Below are 21,519 nucleotides of genomic sequence, written 5' to 3' on the forward strand. Positions count from 1 at the left end.
TGTGACCTCCAAAAAGCCACTTGCTGCTCTTTCTTTTTGAGTAAAATGGGGTTAATAAGATCTGCTCTCCTTGTTGTGAGATTTGAGTGAGACACAGGACATCAGAGCACTCTATCAGCAGTCACATGTTGTACAGATACGAAGACAGTTACTATTTTTCTGCTGCTGCCTCTGCACAGGAGAGGAGCCAAACAGAAGCACCTGCTGCTCGTAAACCCAGCTCGTTATTCCTGGAACCCTCATGTACAGGTAAACAATGGAAGAGCAGGAAGGAAGAGAAATGAACCTATTAAATTCCTTCTTTCTGACTGTCATGAGGCTAATGCCTGGTTGCCTTCAGGCCGACTTTGATTATTCTTAAGGCTTCAGGCACTGAATTATTTTCACGGCCGTGTACCATAAATTATAGGAGGAATCTACAACCCTAACCCAGAATCCTCTGACAGCAAAAGGGTTTGAGTTCTCTAAAGACAGTTAAATTTTATGTGAAATAAATGGTTGAAGCTGAAAAAAGCTTGTTCCCCTTTTGGTCTGTACCTGAGGCAATGTAGTGTATAGACAGCTGGCCTTGCATCCAAGTCCTGTCCCATTCTACATTCCACATCTCTGAGTCTCCATCTATAAAATAGGGACAATATGAGTCCCATCCTCCCCAAGAGACAGACCACTGGGTGACAAGCAAGATAATATATAGGGAGTTCAGAACTGGGGCTGTGATAGCAGACACCTTGGTTTCAAAGGCTGGCCCTGCCATTTACTGGGTATGTGTGACATTGGTAAGTTTAGTTAACATTTTTGGGCCTGGTTTCTTATTTGTAAAACAGGGCTAATAAGAGTGTCTAGTTTAGAGGATGGTTGTGTGGGTTAAATTGTAAATGTGTGTGAAGCACTTAGAACAAACGGTGCTGGGCCAGAGTCAGCACACAACAAACATTAGCTCTTGTTATAACAAAGTATGTAAATAAGACTCGAAGACTATACCGCACTTTGAAAGCTATTTCAATAGCGACAGGATCACTGTTCAGTAACAAGTAAACAGTCTTAGCTTTGTAGCTCACAGTTTTGGAGGCAGGGAAGGGAGCTAGTTCATCATGGGTCTTCTCAGGAAAAAGTGATGAGGCACTCTCATGATGCCAGAGTGATGGAGAGGACCAAGGGCGTGAGAGGAAAGATCCCATAGAAAAGTTGGCTATGAGTGAGGGGAGGGTGTAGGGAGTAAGGGAGGGGCTGCAGTAAGGTGATAGACTCTTGGGGAATGGTATAGCCGATAATGACAGGAATCGGGAAACATGGAAAAAGACCTCTGTGGTGGAAGCCAATTCACATAGGAGACAGCCGAGACAAGGGGAGGGGAGCATTTGAAAGGGACACCAAGCCTAGGTGAGATCATGTGTGGAACCACAGCAGGATGCAGCAGTTTATATTTAAATGGTATGGCAAGACAACACCCCCTACCATTACACTATCCGTTCTCGTTCAAGTTCTTTGGGAGTAAGCAAAAATTATGAAAGTGTTAATTACTCTTCAATTTCGGATTTAAGCCTGCCTTGGTACACAGGCGCCTAGGAGAGTGGATCATTTTCTTAAACACGACTATTAAGGAAAGGCTTTTCAAATGATTGGTTAAGCCCCCATTGGACCAGGTGGAAGATGCTGAGTGCTTCCTGGTACATGTCCAGTCCTTTCCAGGCTTCTCTGAGCTTCCGGAAGCTGTCTGCGGACTAGCAGATCCTGTCGGTAGTGCCTTGTGGCACAAACTCCTGGTAATGATTATAAAGAGCGGCTGCCACGAGGCCTGGGCATTCAGGCCAAGGCCAAGGAAGGTGGCCCGGACCACAAAGCTAGGGGAGAGGTGGGGACCAAGGCAGGCCTGTGGCTAATCTCTTCCTGCTGGCTCCAGCCGCGCGGCTGCATCATTTTTGAGGATGGGCTCCAGGCAGATGGCGGGCTGCACAAGGCTCTCTGCTGGGGTCGCTGCGACCCTGCAGCCACCTAGACACCGTGGCTGGGGGCACCTGATAATCTGTGCGGCTGCCGACAGGTTAATGGAACTTCTCTCTTGCTGCGCTTCCGTTCTTTTCTCTCCTTTCGGTCTGCGGCCTTTTAGGCACACCCAGAGGCCTAGGAGAGCAGGAGCAGAGGCCAGCAGGCTGTAGAAGCCTCGAGCAGCTCTGACCTCTGGCACCTCCCCAAGCCCCAGAGCGCAACATCTGTCCCCAGAAATACCCGGGCGGAGGGGAAGGGAGCGCACCAACCCTTTCCTGGGTACTCAGTCTTCTCTCTCTTCCTAGAAACCGCTCCACCCCTCGGGTCTAGCGCCCCGACGCCGGAGCTCTAGGTCCCCGCCCCGCGGGGGCGCCTCTGCACCCCATCTCCGCGGCCGGAGTTCCTCCTGCAATAGCACCCAGTGTCCACGGCGGCGCCCCGAGCCCCGCAGCGCCATCTAGTGGCTGGGTACGGCCTTCCTCCCTCTGGGGCACCCCCTCCCTTACTCCTCAAGGACTCCCCCTCTCTCGCGTCCTTCGGGCAGCGGGACGCTTCCAGCCTCGGCCAAGGGGCAGCGCTTGGAGCCCCAGGCCGGTACCCTCGCACCTGCCCCGGGGCGCACGGGCGGCGAGGAGCGGCGCGGCGGGGGCGCGCAGCGGCGATCGAGGCCCGGGCCTCGCGGTAGAAGAAGGGGAGGCGAGGGCAGGCGCGGCCCGCGGGCGACGGGAACTGGGCGAGGGCAGCGGCGGGCAGCCGCCGGCGGCGAGGCAGCGGCGGCGGCGGCGGGCGGTGCGAGGAGCCCCTGTGATTGGCACAGCCCTAGCCGGAGGAGGAGGCGAGGGGAGGGCGGAGGAGGAGGAGAAGGAGGAGGAAGGGGGCGAGCGCGGCGGCGGCGGTGGCAGCAGCGGCTGCGAGGAGCCGTGCCTTCCACCTTTCCAGCCCCGGCAGGACGGGGGTGGCCGCCGCGGGCCCGGGGCGGGGACAGCACGCAGCCTCGCCGCGCGCACCTCAGCCCGGCAGCGGCCCCGACACCCGGGGCAAGCGGGAAAGCGGCGGCGGCGGCGGCGGCGGCGGCGGGGGAAGGATGCAGGGGAAGAAGCCGGGCGGCTCGTCGGGCGGCGGCCGGAGCGGCGAGCTGCAGGGGGACGAGGCGCAGAGGAACAAGAAGAAGAAAAAGAAGGTGTCCTGCTTCTCCAACATCAAGATCTTCCTCGTGTCCGAGTGCGCCCTGATGCTGGCGCAGGGCACGGTGGGCGCCTACCTGGTGAGTCCCCGTGCCAACTCCACCGCGGGGCCCCTTCCCCAGCGCGGCTCCCGGGTGTTCAGCTGACAGGAGGAGGGGGCAGCCCGGGCGCCGGGGGCAGGCGGGCATGACCTCCGCCCGGCGTGGAGGTTGGCGAGTGGTGCAGAGGCGGCCGCCGGGGGAGCTGCCGGCCCGGGCTGCTGAGCGAACCGGGAGCCGGCGGGACCGCTGATGCCCGCAGCTGCTCGCGCGGCCGGCGGGGGCTGGGGGGGGACCCGGGTTGGAGAGGCGGCGGGCAGGTGGGCGTGAAACCATCCCTCTCCCGCCAAAGCACAGCCAGAGGGTGAGTTCAGGAGCCCCCCTGCAGAGGAAAGCATCGCAGTTTTCAGGTGACCTGCACATGGAAAGAAAAGCCCGTTAGCCTCTTGCGTCCTCGACTCTGCATTCCATCCTCCGGGAGAACAAATCCATTATGCATCATTTTCTCCGGTAGCTTTCTCCATCCGCCAGTTACGGAGGGATTTAACAGTTTAGAGTAAAATGCGCCCAAGTGTGGCCCTGATCTGAGCCGGGGCTGCAGGGGGAATATTCCCACTCCGTATCCCGTTAGCCATCTCTCAGCGTCTGGGATAAAGTTACAATACCTGGAGAGCAGCTGTGAGTTTTTGTAGTTTTTGCTACCCACTCTTAGACCTAAATTCCCCACCGTGGTCTCTCGTTCCCAGGGGGGTATTGCATCATTGTGCACAAGGTACATCGATTTCATTTGCCTTCTGAGGGGGGATTTTAATGTTCAAATGGTCAGGGGTGCATACCATACCAGAGGAAACAGCTTGTAATGACTCAGCAGTCAAATACCTACTTTACCCGCTGTCTCCTGCCCCGCGCAGGTGGTCCCAACTTGGGTTTAAGAGAATGCACTTCCAGACCCAAGTACGGTCCTGACTAAGCAGGATTTTTCAGAGTGTATAGTGTTAAGACATTACTTGGCTACTGACCTGAAACTGAAATCAAATGTCATAGATTTTGAGTGTTAGTGAGCAAGTTTGATGGAGATAGAATTGGACAAGGTTTTGGCTATTGGAGAACTACATCCTGAGATAGAACCATGATCTTTCTGATGGTACCATTAATCCCTTCTTCCTGGCCTTGGGGTGCAGTTAATGAGGGCCAGTCGCTGGGTGCCCTGTACCATTCATAAACAGCCTCCTAAGAATTGGGGCTTGCTGTCAGGGGGAAGTACAACCAGGCTTGGTCTCTTGGTGTGAGATAAAGTAAGTTATGTGGTTACAAGAGAGGGTTGTTCAAATTCAGCTCAGTTCCTGGGGTGACAGACTTACAGGGTTTCTGAAAATCAAATGCATTTTCTTTGCTCCTTGTCAGATGAGAGGCATTTAAATCCCTGTTACTGGCTGCATCCATGACATGCATGCTGCCGGTGAAACCTGTAGCCAAAAGCACATTTTCATTTCTGTTTAGATTTTTGTTGTATAAAATGCACTTGTAGTTCGAATACATAGTTGCAGAGAGAACCTGTGGCCTTCGGAGTTTTGGAATTAGGGGATGACCGTGTCTTGGGGGGGGGGGTCAGTGTATCAGAGTGTCCTTGGAGGGAATTTGACCATTAAAATATTAAAATAGAGACATGTATTACTAAGACGCAAATGCACAATAAAAATACATGTAGGTCTGTACTGTAGCATATGCAAAGTATGTGATACCTAACCGGGGCTGTGTTTATCAACAGTTTTTAACAGTTTTTGCCTCAAACCGATTTTGTTCAATAGAGTGGATTATTCATGTTCTATATAATAGTATCTAATGTTGGCAAAAATTGAATTTTTTGAAGTATACAGAGTGTTATGGGTTTTGTAATTTGTGGACACAGATTTGGAAGATCACGATTAACAAATAAAAGGTTTTACATCTTAAAAAAAGAAAAACACCATCAGAACTTTTCACACCATGAATGATCAGGCACGGGCTTGGTTTTAGCTTGCAATGATTTAAGGGTTTTGGAAAGAAAGGAATCTGGGCTTCGATCAGATGAGTGGCCGAAGCCCCTTTAGAAAGTTAAGAAGTAGAGGGCTGGTGGATGTTACAGGCAGGGCTGGCCCCAGGAGATAGGAAGTAGACTCTGATCCCAGAATGGCTGAGTGGCAGGCAGAGGAGGAACTGAGTCCACCTGGTGCAGCTCTCATGGCATTTCCCGCCTGGGCTAATGGAGAGCCTGGTTTGAGGGATAGGGTAACTGGAGTCAACAGGTGACTGGCCGAAAGCAGATGGAGGCCTAGGAGAGGATGGGCTTAGGAAATTGAATGCATTGTTATTACTTAGAGTGGAGGCATCAGGTGCTCAGGTCTCTGGCCTTACTCCGCTGCTCTTGGCTCTCCATTGCCATCTGAACCTCATGAAAATAGTTTGCTTGTCAGGGTTGACTGAATCGGCTTGCCATGGGTTTTGCTCTTCTGGGCCGCTTGGGAATTTTCTCTTCATCTGTTATTTGGGAGGTAGCATTAAAAGTTTGTTGTTTCTTCAGTGCTGTGAGACTTCTTTATGGCTGACTTGAGAATGAAACATTGCAGGATGTTCCCAGAAAAGGCAACTTTCTCCATTCATTGTGGCTTTCTTAGGAAACCTGAGAACCTGTGTTTGTAGGCCATCACACACACAAGGTCCATGTGCAAGGTGTGTTATATGGGATCTTTACACTGGCAATCAGCCTGCCCCTCTGAGGAAGCATTTTCAGATACCTGATGAAGGGCACACCTTGGGGCCCTGCCAACACTGCTTACTTTCAGGGAGAGAAGGGAGATTGCAAATTCTCTGCCTATGACATTACTTCCTGTTTGAGTCCCAAGTCCATGTAATAGCTACCTTATTATTTCGTCTTTCCAGGTGCCATTGTTTTAATATTAGGAGGCTTCATTTCATTGCTCCGTTTTCTTTCTGAAAAGACAGATTACCTAGTGTCTTCGCTGACACTGGTATAAGCTGCCCAACTGCAGAACTGAATTAGAAGTTGCCTGTGACTTGAGAAGCAACTTTGGAAAGCTGGACTCTGTGTGTGTGTGTGTGTGTGTGTGTGTGTGTGTGTGTGTCTGTTTTCCCTCAAGAACCCACCCAAACTCAAGGTAGATCTATATAGAAGAAAGCCACCAATTGTTAAGCTAGGCAGGGGACTGGCAACTTTTGGCCTGGGTGCTGGGGTCTCCTGGGGAAATACAGAAGGACTTTGATCCTGATGCCTAAACTCGATGATGATGGTAATATAGATAAGGTGACCTGGGTGCAACCCGGGCCAGCTGTGGATTCTGAAATCTCTTACCCTTGCCAGTGTTTTAACTGGAAATCATGCTTCAGATAAGACAACAGTCACAGGGATGGTCTCTTGTAGTCACTTAAACTGCCTGACTAGCTAGGAAATATTTTTTTTTCTGCCTAAGAAGAGGGACCAGGACTTCCCTGGTGGTCCAGTGGGTAAGACTCCACGCTCCCAATGCAGGGGGCCCAGGTTCGAAACCTCGTCGGGGAACTAGATCCCACATGCCTGCTGCAACTAAGAGTTCACATGCTGCAACTTAGAAGCCTGCATGCCGCAACTAAAAGCCCACATGCTGCAACTAAAGGTCCTGCATACTGCAACTAAAACATGCCACAACGAAGATCCCGTGTGCTGCAATGAAGACCCGGTGCAGCCAAACTAAATAAATAAATAAGTATTAAAAAAAAAATAAGAGGGACCCATTCAGTTTGATCGTCACTGTGTGCAGAAGAGAGAATGCAATTTAATTTTCCTCTACTCGGGTCTTTGCTTCTGGTGGCTCCAGTCTGCCCTGACCTACTTGCAAGGATGTAACATCTGCTTAAGTCTTGGGCTGTTTGGAGAAGGCACAGGCATATGGGAACTGCACAGAGAGAAAGTTGTTTTGTGTGCACTTGATGGTGTTTGAGGGAGACCCACTGAGATATTCCAAGTCATTCCCTGAGGGTAGCCCTTCCTTTAGAGGTTTGTGTGTGTTCTCAAATGAGTGAGGGCTGGAGGTGATAAGGATATGTGCAGGAAATTAAGACCTCGGGCACCTCTGGGCTGTTATGGATGAAGCTCAATTACAAACACATTTGAATTTCCTCAGGATGAAAACTTAAAAAGGCCAGTTTAGTCTCTGGGTGGGGCACACAGGAGGTTCCTATGAATCAGGAATGGGCATGTCCCTATCTTTTTTTTTTTTTTTTGCAGCTTGTTATTAAAAAAAATAGTTTATTTTTTTATTGAAGTATAGTTGATTTACTATTTATTAAAGTAAGTAGTTTATTTTTAACTGAAGTATAGTTTCAGGTGTACCGCATAGTGATTCAGTTATACATATATATGTTATAATACATATATATATTCTTTTTCAGATTTTTTTCCCTTATAGGTTATTACAAAATATTGAGTATAGTTGCCTGTGCTGTACAGTAAGTCCTTGTTGTTTATCTATTTTTTATACAGCAGTGTGTATATGTTAATCCCAACTTCCTAATTTATCCCCACCCCACCCCATTTCCCTTTGGTAACCGTAAGTTTGTTTTCCATGTCTTTGAGGCTCTGTTTGGTAAATAAGTTCATTTGTATCTTTTTTTTTTAGAGTCCAAGTATAGCGATATTATATGGTATTTGTCTTTGTCTGACTTCCTTCACTCTATTTAGAGTTATGTAAAAATGAAGTCTGAGGTTTTGGTGACAATGTAAGGAGACGAATGACTGTGTCAACAAGGTTCCATCTCACTGCTTTATAGTCACTTTGTTTCTAGGCTTGAGAACATTCAGTGGGCTTGCAATTAATGGCTGAGGTGAAACGGCTGGATTTGTTCTTTTTCTGTTTTTTTCCCTAAAGAAGCATCATTTTGAAGATTTTTTTTCTTTTGCATATCTAACCCAGAAGCAGACAGCTGAGAGACATTTTTAAAGTCCTTGTCAAATTAGTATGATGACTAAGGCAACTGTATTTTCTTTAATCAAATTATTTTACACACTTATGGTTACTCAAAGTGACAAATTCCCTGTCATTTGCATAATTACTATATAGCCCCAGGTAGGAAGAAATAAAATTACCCTGATTTTTTTTTTTTTTTTTTTCTTACAGCTTAGTTGAAAATGTTTAGCTAATAATCATTTAGGGGAAAAAAATTGTTCCTGAAAATTCCTTTCAACCAGCTTTGTGTACATACCTCAGTTTCTGTGGTTTCCTCTTGTGTGTTTAGCAGTCGAAGAAATGGAATTAGTTGTGAAGTGAGCAAGAGCTCTTTCCTGAACTGGGTAACTCTCCCCGTTTCAAATTTAGATACCTTACAAAAAGGGTGGCCCAGAGGCCTCTCCACAGCGGCCCTGCCTTGCTAATCAATCGCTCAGCATTTAAACTCATCTTCTTGCGGGCTGCCTGAATGGTGTTGTTCTGTATGAGGCTGCAGAAGTTTCCTCTAGTTGCCAAGGCCACCTGAGCAAGAGGGTCTCTGTGACTTTCTCTTGCGCATCTTATTAAAGCAAGCTTGGGGGTGCTGCCTTGTCCAGGGACCAGGTTCACTTAGCAGACTGGCCAGGCATGAGTAAGTGTAATGTTGCAAAATCGATGAGAATACAGCTGCCTTTCCTATAGAGGTAGGCCTGGAAAAAAGAAAAAAATCGGTGAATGTTATTGGCTGGTTGCAGAGAGAGAGCAGAAGTTGGCATTGGTTTCAGCGTGTGTTCCGGGCCTCCTGCAGAGGCTGTGGGAGCCACAGGGACTCATGCTGAGCTGCCCATGGTCCTTGGATTCTGTGGGTCAGGGCCCGCCAGGTGACTGGGCAGGTGAGTGTGTACGAGGTGCTGAGCCCTTGCTGCGGTGGAGAATTAGACTCTGGACCAGCAGCATTTCTCCAGTACCTTACTTCCAACTTAACAAACACGTTTAACTTGCACAGATTTAACTGCACACACCACTGAATAACCACGTTCCTGTGAAGTAGAGTCAAAATACTTATCATCACTTTATTCACCTATATTTTGTCATACATGTTCCCTATTATATTCTGTACATTTGTGTGCATTATCTATTTATATACATGTTCTTGTAAAGAGTTACATTCACCAAATATAGTATGTTGTCCTTTTGCTGGGGGGGGCAGTTAAGGGACATTCAGTGGTAATTCTGATTATATGGTTCCCATGTGGATTTATTTTATTTTATCTTTTAAACTTAAAAAAAATTTTTTTTGGCTGCACCTTGCGGCATGTGGGATCTTAGTTCCCTGACCAGGGATCGAATCCGAGCCCCCTGCAGTGGGAGCGTGGAGTCTTGACCACTGGACCACCAGGGAAGTCCCCCATGTGGATTTAGAACCCAGTCTCCCCTGAAGAATCGTCACCTGTATTTTATTCCCTCTCAGAAATGCCGTTGGTAATTTGTAGGCCAGGACGATAGCATCCTTGTTCTTTTAATTTAGTTTTGCTATCTATCTGCAAAATAGATGATACACAGGAAGAAAAGTGGAATCAGTGTCTTCAGTTCATAGGGTAAGTGAATTGATGTGGTTCTAAGACACTTGTATTTGATATGATCTAAGTGCTTAGGTGTTTATATGAGAGACAGCATTGCTTAATGATTGGAGCTCTAAGTTAATGGTTAAAATTCCCAGGTGGAGAACAGCAAACACCCATGGCAGCTGTGACTTATTAGATGAGCATCAGTAGACCCAGGATTCATTCCTGTGTCCTCCTCTTGCCGGGTCTGTGAGCTTGCGCTGATTACTTAACCTCTCTGTGTCTTGGTATTTAATTTTAAAACTCATAGTGTTTCTGTGAGGGTTAACTGAGTCAGTACATCTAAAGCACTTTGATACTCACATGTGGTGAGTACTCGATAAATACTAGCTATTATTATTAATAACAATAACACGGCTATACATATTTACATAAGAACGATATAGCCCCAACCAATGAGAAATAAAATTATTTCCATCAAGCTTTGGTCTTGGTTTAGTGAATTGTACATTCAAATCATTTCCTAGTTTGCTGTGCATTTTGTCTGAGAGGTGAAAAGTTTTTAAAAGCAAGAAGTAAGTACTAAGAAATAAGTTGCTGATTCTGTTTGTTCCCTTGTTATAAATGCAGCAATCCATTTCATCTTAGAGATGTTGTAAAAATTACCAGTCACGTGGGAGAGGAGCCCACTCTAGTAATAATTCTGCTGACCATTTACAGTCAGTGGGTACTTTGAGGTGGGTAGAGAAGGGACGGCACGCAGACGGCTGGGAGGACAGATGTGCGGTTGCTTCTCTTTGGGAGGCCCTCAGGATCTTTGCTCTGGTCTGTGGCCACAGGGTGGAGAAGACTGGGTAGGTCTTCTAGGTTTGTAGGCAGCTGAGAGGCAGGGAAGAGAGTGTTGGACGTAGAGTCCAAAAGACCTAGGTTTGAGCCTGGACCTGTTCCTTACCTGCTTCCGATGACTTGACTTACCTGAGCCTCAGTATTCTTATTGGAAAAATGGGGATGCTGATAGAACCTGTCTTATACAGATGGTTGAGAGATTTAAATACAAGGACACGTGAAAGAGTGCTGCCCATGGGGTGCAGTGTTCAGTAGTTGCTTTAACAGTAATGGCATAACCCTACTGGTTGACCTTGGCACAGCAGACGTCCCTTCCAGGGACCCGAGGATTTGGGGTATTGTGTGTGGCCTGGGCTCTGTGTCCTAAATTGGAGATCTGCTTCTCTGGATGAAAAGTGGCCACTTCAAGGCAGCCTGGGGTGTCAGGAGGGGGCCCGGGGGACATACGTCGTGGACGTATGCTACCCTCCAGGCAGCCTTGTTTAGGATGTGCGACCTCAGAGCTCAGCCCTGGTCGCAGGGAAGGGCTCAGGTCCCGCGCAGCACCCAGTGCCTTCACCTCAGTCCTCTTGCAGTTCTAAGCAGAGCTCAGACGCGCAGTTGTGGGCAGTTCCCTGATCTTGGTCCTTTTTGGTTTCTCAGAAGCAGAGCGAGCTCTCAACACAGTCTTGCTGCCCATCCCGCGGATTCGTCCATCTCGGCTTAGGGCTTGTGGGGATCGTTTAGGAGGATACCTTCTGCACGCGCCACTCTCCTCCCATCAGTGGTTTCAGAAGCATCTTTCCTTCCCCAGCCTGGTCAGCGCAGTCCTTGGGAAGAATAGGGCACGAACTGGGCCCGTCTCAGTCCATCAAGCTGCAGTGTGTATTCTGGGTGAGTTCTTAGGTTCGCGTTCAAATGCCACAGGCTTCACAAGAGAGAACATGCACACTGAGGACCCCGATTACCAAACCCCGGTGGCTCCGTGTCGACCTCACTGAGGAAGGAAGCTGTCCGCTTCTTTTTTTTTTTTTTTAATTATGAGCACCTTTTAATTATTATTAATTAATTAATTTATTTTTTTGGCTGTGTTGGGTCTTCGTTTCTGTGCGAGGGCTTTCTCTAGTTGCGGCAAGCGGGGGCCACTCTTCATTGCGGTGCGCAGGCCTCTCACTATCGCGGCCTCTCTTGTTGCGGAGCACAGGCTCCAGACGCGCAGGCTCAGTAGTTGTGGCTCACGGGCCCAGTTGCTCCGCGGCATGTGGGATCTTCCCAGACCAGGGCTCGAACCCGTGTCCCCTGCATTGGCAGGCAGATTCTCAACCACTGTGCTACCAGGGAAGCCCGCTGTCCGCTTCTTAAAGCACAGAACTCTCTGCAGCCACAGCTGTGGGGTGAGCGAGCACGGGGAGCCTTCTTTCTGGGTGTTTCGTGACAACATGTAGAGCGGAAGTGGCCCACTGGATGTGGGCAGAATCTCCGCCATTGGCTCTTTATTTCAGTTCTCCTTTGTGGCTGAGTCGAGCCCTTCTGAAAAGGGAAGCCCTTTCTGATGGACTGTTTAGTTGCTTGTTCTTTAGTGGAAATGATGGTAGCCAACCGAGCTATTTCTTAAATGACTGGACATTCCTCTCCAAGAGGGGAAGAGTTATTTCACTGTCTAAGTTAGGAGAGCTGGACATTAGAATTTTCCTGGACTTAAAACAAGAGTCTCATGTATCCCTTCCAGTCAACACTCGTCGGAAATACTTAAAAGCAAAAGGCAACAGAGGTTGCTGTAAGCCCTACTGTTCGAAGGGGGGGGCAGGGGAGAAGTGTGAGCCCACTCTTCCCCTTTGTCTTCATGATTTCCACCATAAATTCCCTGGCAATGGCTCTTTGGAGCCATTTCTCTTTGCAATGGCAATACCTGCTTCTTCTGGGGATGTCATATCCCACATGGCATCTTAAGTTACCTGGTAACAGAATCAAAGAGCGTACTGACTGTAACGGGGGGGATCTTATTTCCTTAGGGCTGGCTTTGGTTGACATCTTTGTCGTGAGCAGGCTGTGGCCTCAGACCCATCCAAGCAGGCAGTGGGTGTGACTGTTGCATCACTAGGATGTGGCAGAAGGTCTAAGCTCTAGGCAGTATTGTGAGTCCATTCAAAAGCCTGGAGTACGCCATTGGCTCTTCTGTCTGTGCATCTGTCTGTCTGTCCATCTGTCTATCCATCCACACTCCCTGTGGGAGTTCTGTACTATGTGCAGATTCTAAGTTGCCTGGCAGGTTGCCCTTTGGGATGGGTGTCTGGATAATGAACTTGGCTGTCCAGGTAACCTTTGAAACCTCTTCTTGGTAGGTCTAAAGCCTGTCATGGCTGTCACTTCCTAGCCACCTAAGCTCTGGGCTGTGTAGTGTTAGCAGAAATAGGAAGTTGAGCAGGCTTTCGACAAACAGTCCTGGGGAATGTAACGGAATAATATAGAGTAGAATAGCCAATTCCTTCCTACATCACTGTTCACACAACCACAGGAACCCGAGGAAGGTAGAAATGAATACTTTCACCTCCATTTCTGCACTTGCAAGCTTGGTGTAGGGAAAACAGTGTCCAGTGGTGTTTTTCAGTTAAAGACTATTGTAAAATGTTCTTGCAAATGGTTATTGACTTTCCCTTCTCCTCCACTTTTGGAAAATGTTTATGTAAAATCGGCAGCCTCCTTCTAATTGTTGGCTTTGCCCCCCCTCCCTCTTCTGGCTGCAGTTCTCCCATCCTCAGCTGATTAGAATGAGAAATTACCACCTTGAATATAAGCAAGTTGAAATTGGAAAGCTGCCCTCTAACTGATTATATAAGCTTGAAAATACTGTACCTGAAATCTCGTGCTTAAGAATTCCCTTAATGAAGATAAAAATCTCAAAGCAGCATGGACGCACCTGTTTTCATTATGTAAGATTCAATTATTGTGGGGCAACCTGTAAAATAAAGAATAGTGTTGATTAGTTCATCTGTCCGTTGGCTTTTTGGGTCAGAGAATTGTTTGACGTACACCCACAGAGCCACATAGAGCTTAACCCCCTGGAAGTTGGCCGCCACTGCTTCAGCACCAGCACCCCCTTCTCTCCAGGGGTCCACAGGCTCATTCTAGGTCTGTGGTCACCGCAACTCTCAAGGTTGTAGAGGGCAGGCGCCCGTTAAGGTCGGCTTTAGAGATTGCTCATGCCAATCAGTGGGACGTCTGGGAAAATTGCTGTTAACCGTGATGGGCTTTATCCTTTGGCCATTTCATTTCCTGAAGCGCTGCCCTGATGGGACTTGGGATGTCGTTTGTCTCGTTTTGCATAACTGGCATGTGTTTCAATGTGGCACATCACACCATCCTCTTCTCAAAGCCATACACGCGTGGGGTGCCCAGCACAGCGTACTACATGGTCGATTTCAGATTTCCAGCCTCCTGAATTATAGACAAGGAGCTTATTTTCTGGCCATGGTATGCACTGGGGGGAAAGGACTTAAAGGGAACGAGACCAGTTGACATAGCTGTAGAAGAGCTTCAAACAGACCTCTCTTGCAAAAAATTTAGGACAAGACTCATGATGGATTATGTGGCATGCTTGTTGCCTCCCCAGTGCTGGTAGATACTATGTTTGTTACGAGGCTTAATGTGCTAACAACGGGTTTTTCAGCCAGTCCAAGGGAGGATATCTTTTGGAAACAAAAAAAGATAAATTAGTGCCTTCCCTTTACCTTTGCCAATCCGTGGAGATGCGTATAAATAGATCAAAAAGTCCTGGAGCAGTTTTGCAGCTTTGCAGCCTGCAGTTGATGAGAGCAAATGGTGAGGTCTGCCTTGCTGCAGCCGGGCTCAGAGTGGCATGTGGAGCCAGCAGCACTTGGGCTAAATCCAAAGGCAGCCCGTGGAACTTGTAAGACGCACCGGTGGGATTGGCCTGCATTGGGACTCCCTTTCTTACGTCTTTCTAAAGATTACATTGTGGAAACTCTATGCTTGTTGCTTTCATCTTCGGCAAAATCAGGGCACAGAACTAAGTAACTTACCTAAATGTGCTCCAGAGCTGCCCACATTAGCCAGCAGGTGTGCGCAGGTAAACAGGACGAGTTTTATTTTTGGAAATAATGATTAGAAACATATGTAAATAAAAATAAGGTTTTGGTGAGTGCTGGGGAAAAAAATCACTCATTTCTCTCACTGCCTTTTAAAACATCCCTCCTTTTTTTTTTTCTTTTTTTTTTTTTAATAGATGCAGTGTTTCCTGGTAGGAAACACTATCCTTAATCTAGTGAACAGATAAAAATATATGCATTTATATTTATCTGTCTTAATCTAGTGAACAGATAAAAATATATGCGTATATATTTATCTGTCTTCTGATACTTTGAATTTCATTGGGGAATGCTTTTGTCACCTAAAAATAATAGTATCAAGGCAGCAATTAAAAATAACCCCAGGGCTCCTGGCACCCAAGACCATCAGGGAGATGATTCCATGTGACAAGTGAAACACTTTAGATCCCCCTCCCCTTACAAAAGAAAGCTGAGTGTTCTCGCGTTGAGGTCTGTCGCCTTCGTGGTTGCCTTTCTCTTTGTGCCAGCTGAGCTGAGCTGTGGGGGTCAGGCTGGTCAGCTCAGCTCTGTCGCCTCCTGGTTGCTCATTAACTTTATTCCTGCCTCTGTCTGCTGGCCCCTGACCTCAACAGTGCCACGCTTCACCAACCCTGGCAGGATGTCACAGCCAGATCTGCGAGACCCCTGTGAGGGTGTGCTCCCGGAAGTCCAAACCCAGACCACTGCTGGGTGGAACTCTATGCCAGGCTTTTGCCCCAGGCACTGTTTTTTTGTTTGTTTGTTTTGGCTGTGCCCCACGTGGCATGTGGGATCTTAGTTCCAGGGATTGAACCCGTGCTCCCTGCATTGGAAGCAGAGTCTTAACCACTGGACCTCCAGGGAAGTCCCCCACAGGCACTGTTAATACCCTTCTTCCAGCTCCTCCTTTGCTGGCTTCCCACCATCCTTATTCAGTGGAAAAGGCAGCTGAGCCCTTGCCTCTTACAGGCCCTAAGGATCCAATCCCATCTTTCACCATGGACTGCGTGCTAATTCTTGCTGTCCTGGACCAGTTCTGAGCTTATTATATCGTATTTAAGAGTGGGAGTGGGGGGAGTTGTCTCTTCCTATTTATTTAAACCTTTTCCTAGGTGGGGTTCATAGGGCCGTAGGGTCATTCTCGAACATTTTTGGTATCTCTGCTGTTAGACCAAAATCGGGTTATATTTTCTCCCTTAGATATATAGAGATGTGACGTGTGTAAAGAGAAAGTGACTTTCACAGTTATCCTTGGGTTGGGAGCTGGACTTGGACCCGGAGGTGGGAAGATAGATGAATGGAAATGTGTTTCTCTGGGTGTTTCTGAAGGAAGAAACTGGGTGTGTTAGTCTCCTGCGGCTGCCGTAACACATCACCACAAACTGGGTGGCTTCAAACAACACATTTCTTTTCTCACAGTCCTGGAGGCCAGAGTCTGAAATCAAGGCGTCGTCAGGACCACACTTCCTCTGAGACTCTGGGCAGAATTCTTTCTTGCTTCGTCTGAGCTTCTGCTTCTGGAGGCAGCCCTCGATCCTCGGTGTTTCTTAGCTTGCAGCTGCACCCCTCCAGTATGTGACTCTGAGGTCACATGGCATTTTGCCTCTGTGTGTATCTCTCCTCCTCTTATAAGGTAGTAGTTAATGAGGGCACCACCCTGATGACCTCATCTGACCTTAAATACCTCTGCTAAGACTTTGTTTCCAAATAAGGTCACATTCACAGATCCCAGGAGTTAGGTCTTCACCATGTCTTTTTGAGGGACACATTCAACCCATTATGCCAGTGAATAAAAAGAGCAAAGGACCCTAAAACAGTCTGAGGGTACAAAGGAAAAAAAAGAAAGTAAAGGACAAACTCTGCCCTCTTTAGAGTTTTGGGTTGGGTAAGAGGATTATGGGATATTGGTTGGAGAGTTATTCTAACCGGGAAGCCCTGTCTTTGAAGAAATACTGCCCTGTGACAATCCTTGCTTCCTTTCTGTAAGAAGATAACCACGTTTCTCTCCATGGGGGTGGTGTGGCTTAAGGGAGTGGACCTGATTGGGTTAATGGGTAGCTTTGAACAAGTCCTTTCCCTATTCTGGGCATAGCGAATGCAGGGGTTGGATTAGATGCTCGCATCATTTGATTAAGGGCAACACATGTTTAAAAAAGCCTAGAAATACATGCAGTGAGTACTGTATACGGTTGTGGTGTGTGGGTGTGTTTGTGTGCAGTCCATCTCCCCTGTCTCTTACGCCTGGGACTGCTTCACAGGAACCAGGCCGGGACTGCTTCACAGGAACCAGGCCTGGTAAAAGGTCCAGCTGGCCCCGTCTCCTCCATGAAGCCCCATCCGATTCGATGAGGCTGAAAGACTCTGTGTGGCTGTGCCAGCCAGTCTCAGATTTGGCCAGGTCCGCGTTCTAAGAGGACCAGACATCTGCTTTCTCATCTCATTCATCTCCGTGTTTTTTGGATGGAGGTGGGAGCTGCCTGATTCTCGGAATTTCTCAGCACACGCTCCTTTTTAAAGACTTCAGCTTGGTTTCTGCCAAACTAATTAACTTGGACAACTTCCTTAAGTGCTGTAAGCAATATAGAGTCGAGTAAGGCGTGTTCTTGGCCCTCACGGCGTTTATACATCCTAGTGGGGGAGATGGTGTGTTTATAATGTTTTCATTAATTACTCATTCATTAGACTGTTTCAGGTCCCGGGCCAGGCAGTGGCTCGGCCCTCTTGGAGCCTTGAAGCTAGTGCAGCAGTGTTAACACAGGGCAGTGTGATTCTCTGACCACAGAAGCAAACCGTTGGTGTCAAGGTGGGAGGTGGTGTTGGAGGTGGGTCTGGGTGGATGAGGAAAATGTTTATGGTTGCAGATGGAAAATCATTTTCTCGATCTTGGTCTGGGTAGATCTAAGGGAATGAGAGGTTAGGGTTAGTGTTGAAAGAGTCTGGCTGGGGAGAACCCTTGGACGTGGGACGGGGTTGGGGAGCTTCTGATGGAGAAGGGGCAGGCTGGGAACACGGGGGCCACAGCCACATACTAGGGCATGTCAGGTCTGGCACCGGGGAGTCTCAGCTCCAGCCAGCAGCGCGGGGGCCGTTGGTATCTCTCTCGGCCGGGCTTGCATCCTTCCCCCAACCACCCAGCTTTGTAGTAGTGCCTGAAAATGCTGCTAGAAGCCAGACTTTCAGCATGTGGAGGCAAGCCATATCAGGGCATCCTCAGACTCAGCCAGGAGCAGGCATGGCTTCATTGCATGACGGAGCCAAGGGGCTGAGGGATGCCGCTGGTCCTGGAATGCTGCGCTCACCAGGACGGGGGCAGTGGAGGAGGGGGAGCTGTAGCATCTGTACACAACGGCACCTCTGTATTCAACCTCTCTTTTGAGTTATCTCCAAATGAGATTTCTGCAAAATGAGCCAACATTAGGAAAGGTCCTATACTATTTGACTTTTTAAAAAGAAAACAAACTCTAGCTTGGCCTTGGATGTATCAGTTCTGCATAACTTTAAAGCTGGTAACAGAACAAACTGTGTTCACACACGGGAAATGTCTCCAAACAAAAAGTGGGCGTACAGTTTTCAGTTTAAAAATTGGATGGAGGCCATTCAAACTTCCCCTCCTGTTCTCCTTGAGAAGAACTTGGCAAGCTGCAGGGCGGGGGCACTCGTCCTTGGAGGAGTCATGAGGGTCCAGAGAGAAGATATCCTAGGACCAGAGCTGGCTGCTGGGGTGAAGCCCCGATAACGTCGGGGCTGAGAGGCTGGTGGAGGATTTACTGAGCTCTTTGCCCTTCAGCTTCAAAGGCTGTGTAGAGGGTGTGCGGAGTCTGGCCGGAATGCCTCCCTGGTCTGTTGGCCCACACCTGTTGCTGCACATGGCTGGTTCAAGCACTGGCTGAGAGCCCCGTGTGGCTACATCACTTGGCTTTACCATTAACTTGAACTTCAAGTTCATGCTTGTGGCTTTTTTTCTTAAAATAAAGACATTACTCTCTTACTTATTACACAAGGAATACTTGTTGGAAAATACAGGTAATTATAGATACGTTAAAAAGAGAAGAAGAAGAAACATCATCCATGATGCCACGACATGGAGATATGCTGTCGACTTTTTGGTGGATATCCTTTCAGTCTCTCTGGGTCCACCCACCCGCATTCTTTCATGGCTTTGAGGATGTAGTAAGGAACATACCTACTTCAAACGAGCTTGAGAATGCTGAATGAGGTAATCCATTCAAAGTGGTGAGCCTGAGCGTCTCTGCAGTATATTACTCTTGTTATTATTAGTTGTAATAAAATCAGATCACACTACACATTCTGTTTGGAGCCTGCTCTTCCCCTAAACCATGGTGACCACTTTCTGTAACATTAGATGTTCTTCTCTGGGGTCCTGGTTTTAAAGGAAAATGACCTTACGGTAACTAGACTTATATCATGATGATCATTTTGAAATGTATAGAACATCGAATCACTGTGTTGTACACTGGGAACTAATGTAGTGTTGTAGTTCAATTATACTTTAAAAACAAACTCATAGAAAAAGAGATCAGATTTGTGGTTACCAGAGGCGGGGACTGGGGAGGGAGAAATGGGTGAAGACAACCAAATGGCTCAAACTTCCAGTTATAAGATAAATGAGTACTAGGGATGTAATGTACAGCATGATAAATGTAGTTAACACTGCTGTGTGTTACATATGAAAGTTGTTTAGAGAGTAAATCCTGAGAGTTCTTATCACAAGGAAAAAAATTTTTTTTTCTATTTCTTTATTTTGTATCCGTACGAGATGATGGATGCTCACTAAACTTATCGTGGTCATCATTTCACGACGTTACCGAAGTCAAATCATTATGCTGTACACCGTACACTTATACAATGTTGTATGTCAATTATATCTCAATAAAACGAGGAAACATTTTTTTAAAAGAGACTAGCAAAGAAAAATGATGTTACTGTTTTTGTAAAAACAATACATATTCATTATGAGGAACTTTAAAATGAAGAAAAGTTCAGATAAAAATATTTTAAAGGAATGCCAAATCCTACCTTTCAGAAATAATCATGACTGATTTGGGGTTTGGGAGTAATCATCCCACTTTTCTTTCTGCTTCCTCTTCTCCCCAGTTAAGAATCAATTGGGTGGTAGACCTAACACCCAGCTACAGGGGTATAAAAATAGCATCTTGGGGTTTATATGGAAACATTTGGAGTTTGGGTTGGAAAACTCAGTTTATGGACAGATTCAGACTTCTCACGACTTTACTCCAAGTCAGAATGACAGGCTGTGTGTCCCTGCAGGGGCACACCTGCTCAGCTTTGCTCATGGGGGAGGAAAGAATGTGTATGTCCTGAGGGCTATTCACAGAAAGAGAGGAAGAGGTCGGGGCAAGCTTGCCAGGTTTCTTTCTCAGTCTTACTGATTTGATAAGTCACTCCATCCCTCTATGGGGAGAACTGAATGAGGAAGTCAGAAGAACAGATGGTTTTTTTCTCTGTTACTTCCAGAAGGTAGAGGCTCCTCTAGTATGGATCAAGGTATGAATTCTAGGAGGAGGAAAGAGTAATTCCCCCTTATCATTATCATTAGCAGCATACCACTGCAGGGTTCTTCTGTTCTTACGTGGAAAAATGGCTCACTGGCTGGCTGGATATACTTTGTAAAATATATGTTCTTAAAATGCAAAGTTTAATTTCAGTCGAATTTAACAGAAGATTTAATTAAAACTTGAAAGAGGTCACTGTCTTCTGCCCTTGAATATTGCTGTAGAAGAGTCTAAGGTCAGTCTAAGTTTTCCTCCTTTATAGGTTATTTGCTTATAGATGAGATGCCTGAGTAATTCTTTCTTAATATTGGACATGTAACTTAAACGCAGTGTGTGTTACTGGTGCATAATGTGTGCTGTATTTTTGTGGAACTTGATGTTTTCATTCGGTCAACAGAGTCAATTCTTTATTAATCTCAGGGGATTTTTCTCTATTGCCTTTTGAACACTTCCTTGGTTCTGTACGGTGAGTTCTCTACTATAACGATGCCAGTTATCTGTATGTTGGGTTGTCTTTGAACTCCTTAGTTATTTGTTTTGCTTTGATTATTTTAATCCCTTATTTTAGTCCCTTATGCACTGTGTTTATTTCTAGCTTTCTTCTAGTCAGTAAATTGGTTTGAAGCCATCTTTCCTTAGTTCTATATAGATTTTATTTTATATATTACTTTCTCGTGTTTATTTTAGTTCCCAATTTATTTCTTTGGTTTACAATCTTGTTCTTTTTGTTCGCTTGTTTGTTAATGTTGCCTTTGAGTTCTCAGTTTATTGAACTCATATTAAGTTCTCTGTCTCAAAGATCTTTTAGGGGGAATCCTCCTCTTCTTGGCTTATGTTTTCTTTTAGGCTGAATACTTTGTCTTTGATACAGGGCTTCATTTTTTCCTTTCCTTCAAGAGTCTGTGTTTACAGCTGCCATGCCTTTCTGTTTGCTTTTTTTCCACTTCGTTCTTGCCTGAGTGAGTCTGCCCAGATCTTTGTTGTTCTGGGTGTGGGTGATTTCTCAATTTGAAGCTTCTCTTTTCTTCCCCCTGACTGCCAAATTAGAGTTGAAAAACTCTTCTGTTTTTTTTGTTTCTGTTCATGCTTTCTGTAGCCTGAAGACATACAAGCAGCCAGGGTAGCTGAGCTATAGCAGGTGGTGGACAAGGTGCTGACTAGTCGTGGCCAGAAGATGTGGGCTTGCTGGCTTTTGCTCCTGGGATCTTTTAAAGGTCCTTTTAAGTGGGTTCAGTCTTCCTGTGTGGGGGCACTCACTGCGTCACCATGGGCAGTATTTTGTGGCCTGGATTTCCCTACATACCCCTGGAGCCTTCACTTCCTTCTAGCAGGGATAATCAGCTT

At 47.0% G+C, this 21,519-nt stretch overlaps 1 protein-coding gene across 2 annotated transcripts in view; it reads left to right on the forward strand.

The window, feature by feature from the left end:
* The first annotated feature begins 2,853 nt into the window (after nucleotides 1-2,853).
* Nucleotides 2,854-21,519, forward strand: part of SLCO3A1 (solute carrier organic anion transporter family member 3A1) — a 323,676-nt gene continuing 305,010 nt past the window's right edge. Inside the window, exon 1 of one of the 2 annotated variants that reach the window (XM_059912549.1) lies at nucleotides 2,854-3,250. In XM_059912549.1, the coding sequence (XP_059768532.1) occupies nucleotides 3,071-3,250 (180 nt within the window). In that variant the 5' untranslated portion in view covers nucleotides 2,854-3,070. The remainder of the gene's footprint in view (nucleotides 3,251-21,519) is intronic. The other variant, XM_059912548.1, reaches the window with a different exon arrangement.

Source organism: Balaenoptera ricei, chromosome 2 (assembly GCF_028023285.1).
Source record: "Balaenoptera ricei isolate mBalRic1 chromosome 2, mBalRic1.hap2, whole genome shotgun sequence".
NCBI lineage: Eukaryota > Metazoa > Chordata > Mammalia > Artiodactyla > Balaenopteridae > Balaenoptera > Balaenoptera ricei.